Raw genomic sequence first — 1,889 nt, forward strand, 5'->3', positions numbered from 1 at the left:
ATAGGCAATACCAGGACACTAGGAGGTCAGCAGACCAATAGGCAATACCAGGACACTAGGAGGTCAGCAGACCAATAGGCAATACCAGGACACTATAGAATGAACACATGCAGATCAGTAGAGCACCTGTGGAATGTGATGTAGGAGAGATGTTGATTGGCTGTTGACACCAGAATGTCATTGACCTGTACCGGATGCATGTCTAGAGTGGTGGAATAAAACGTGTTTGGTTGCAGAGTATTGCTTGCATGGACAATGAACTCTCAAAAGCATCTGTGTGCAATGTATTCTACGGTAGAAATATACATTGTATAGAGTGCAGTTGAAATGGAAGACTGGGGTAGGCTACTACTGGTTCGAAGGGCTAGAAGAACCTTCTAGTTACACAATGTTCTGGTTGAAGTGACCTCAGTTGAACTACAGATTGTAACGCTAACAAGTAGCTTTGGTACTATTTTGGCCTTGGTTAGTACAGTATGGGTTGGTGCCAAATCTAATCTGGTATGATTGGATCAACATAGACCGCTCAGGTGTATTTTAGAGGGATTATCACTCTTGGGGTGCAACGGGATAGAGAGAGGGAGGGGGTGGTAATAACTAGGTATTAGGGAAAGGGGTTTGGATTAAYACAGATTGAGGATAAAACCGATGGAGTTAAAGAAACCGATAATCTACCCCTGACTGACATCTTACATTTACATTTACATTTAAGTCATTTAGCAGACGCTCTTATCCAGAGCGACTTACCAATCTTGATGGGATTCACTACTGTTATTCAGTTACGTATTTCCCAGCTACCTTATTGACCCTCTTTCCTCTCTCTCGCTCTCGGTAACCAACAGAAATGGCAGACGTTGCAACTGCCGCTGAAAAGAAGGCCCCCCCTAAATTCAAGCAGAGGACTACCCGTACCTTCAAGAGCAAGGCCCCCAAGCCTGGCCAGAAGGGGTGAGATAGAAACTCCCTTAGAACACACAAATATAACTACTACAACAACAATGAAAACTAATTGCGCATAGGCCTACTAACATAACAAGCGTCCATCCTTACATATCAAATGCAACTCCTTTTATACCGTACCAACACACACTTCAATACATCTTTCTCTCTAACTCAACTTCACATTACCACCACAACCCTCGTGTCTGCTGTGTCTCTATCCCTTTAGCTCATGGAACTTCTCCCTCTCTCCTCTCCCACCAGATTCGGTGACGACATRCCCGGCATGGAGGGTCTCGGCACAGACATCACAGTGATCTGCCCATGGGAAGCATTCGGTGACATGGAACTCAGTGACCTGGCAAAATATGGAATTGTTTAGATGCTCTGCCCCTCCTTCCCTTCCCTCGACCACCCCCTCCACTTCTCTTTCCTTGACTCCCCCTCTCCTCCTCCTTTCTGGACCCTGAGGTCAGGGATTCCAGTACTCTGAACTGATTCTTGTTTTGTTATGCCATCTTGTACAAGGCGCTTCCACTTCGACATCAGCTCGTTGTTTCAGAGCCGGGCGTAATCGGGTGCACCACCGACCCTGAGAGAATTGGTGAAGTCACACAAACACAGTGATACTTGGGAAATATGCACACACCAGCTTTAAACTGAAGACACATATGACCGAACCTCCTCCTGCCACTGTCCTCCTGTAGAAATCTCACGTAAACGACCAGCTAAYCAATGTCCTAACAACTGAAGTCAAATGGCACTCAAGTTATATGAATAAGACATCTAATGTATAATAGTGATGTGCATTCGCTTTTTTGCGGACTGGTAGGTAAATAAATGGTCATGTCAGTGATGCTTACTTCGACACTAGTACAGTTTCACTGGTGCATTTCCTGAGAAAGAAGCTGGACTAAATTTACAATGTTATTAACTTGGGTTTGATTAAC

General features: G+C 44.8%; 1 protein-coding gene across 1 annotated transcript; it reads left to right on the top strand.

Moving 5' to 3' along the window:
- Window positions 1-844: 844 nt before the first annotated feature.
- On the top strand, window positions 845-1,812 carry LOC112080208 (retinal cone rhodopsin-sensitive cGMP 3',5'-cyclic phosphodiesterase subunit gamma-like). Its single transcript, XM_024145959.1, has 2 exons — window positions 845-948; window positions 1,204-1,812. The coding sequence occupies exons 1-2, from the start codon at window positions 845-847 to the stop codon at window positions 1,319-1,321; spliced, it is 222 nt and encodes a 73-aa protein (XP_024001727.1). The 3' UTR covers window positions 1,322-1,812.
- Window positions 1,813-1,889: the final 77 nt, after the last annotated feature.

The sequence above is a fragment of the Salvelinus sp. IW2-2015 genome, unplaced genomic scaffold (assembly GCF_002910315.2).
Source record: "Salvelinus sp. IW2-2015 unplaced genomic scaffold, ASM291031v2 Un_scaffold12948, whole genome shotgun sequence".
NCBI classification, from domain to species: Eukaryota; Metazoa; Chordata; class Actinopteri; order Salmoniformes; family Salmonidae; genus Salvelinus; species Salvelinus sp. IW2-2015.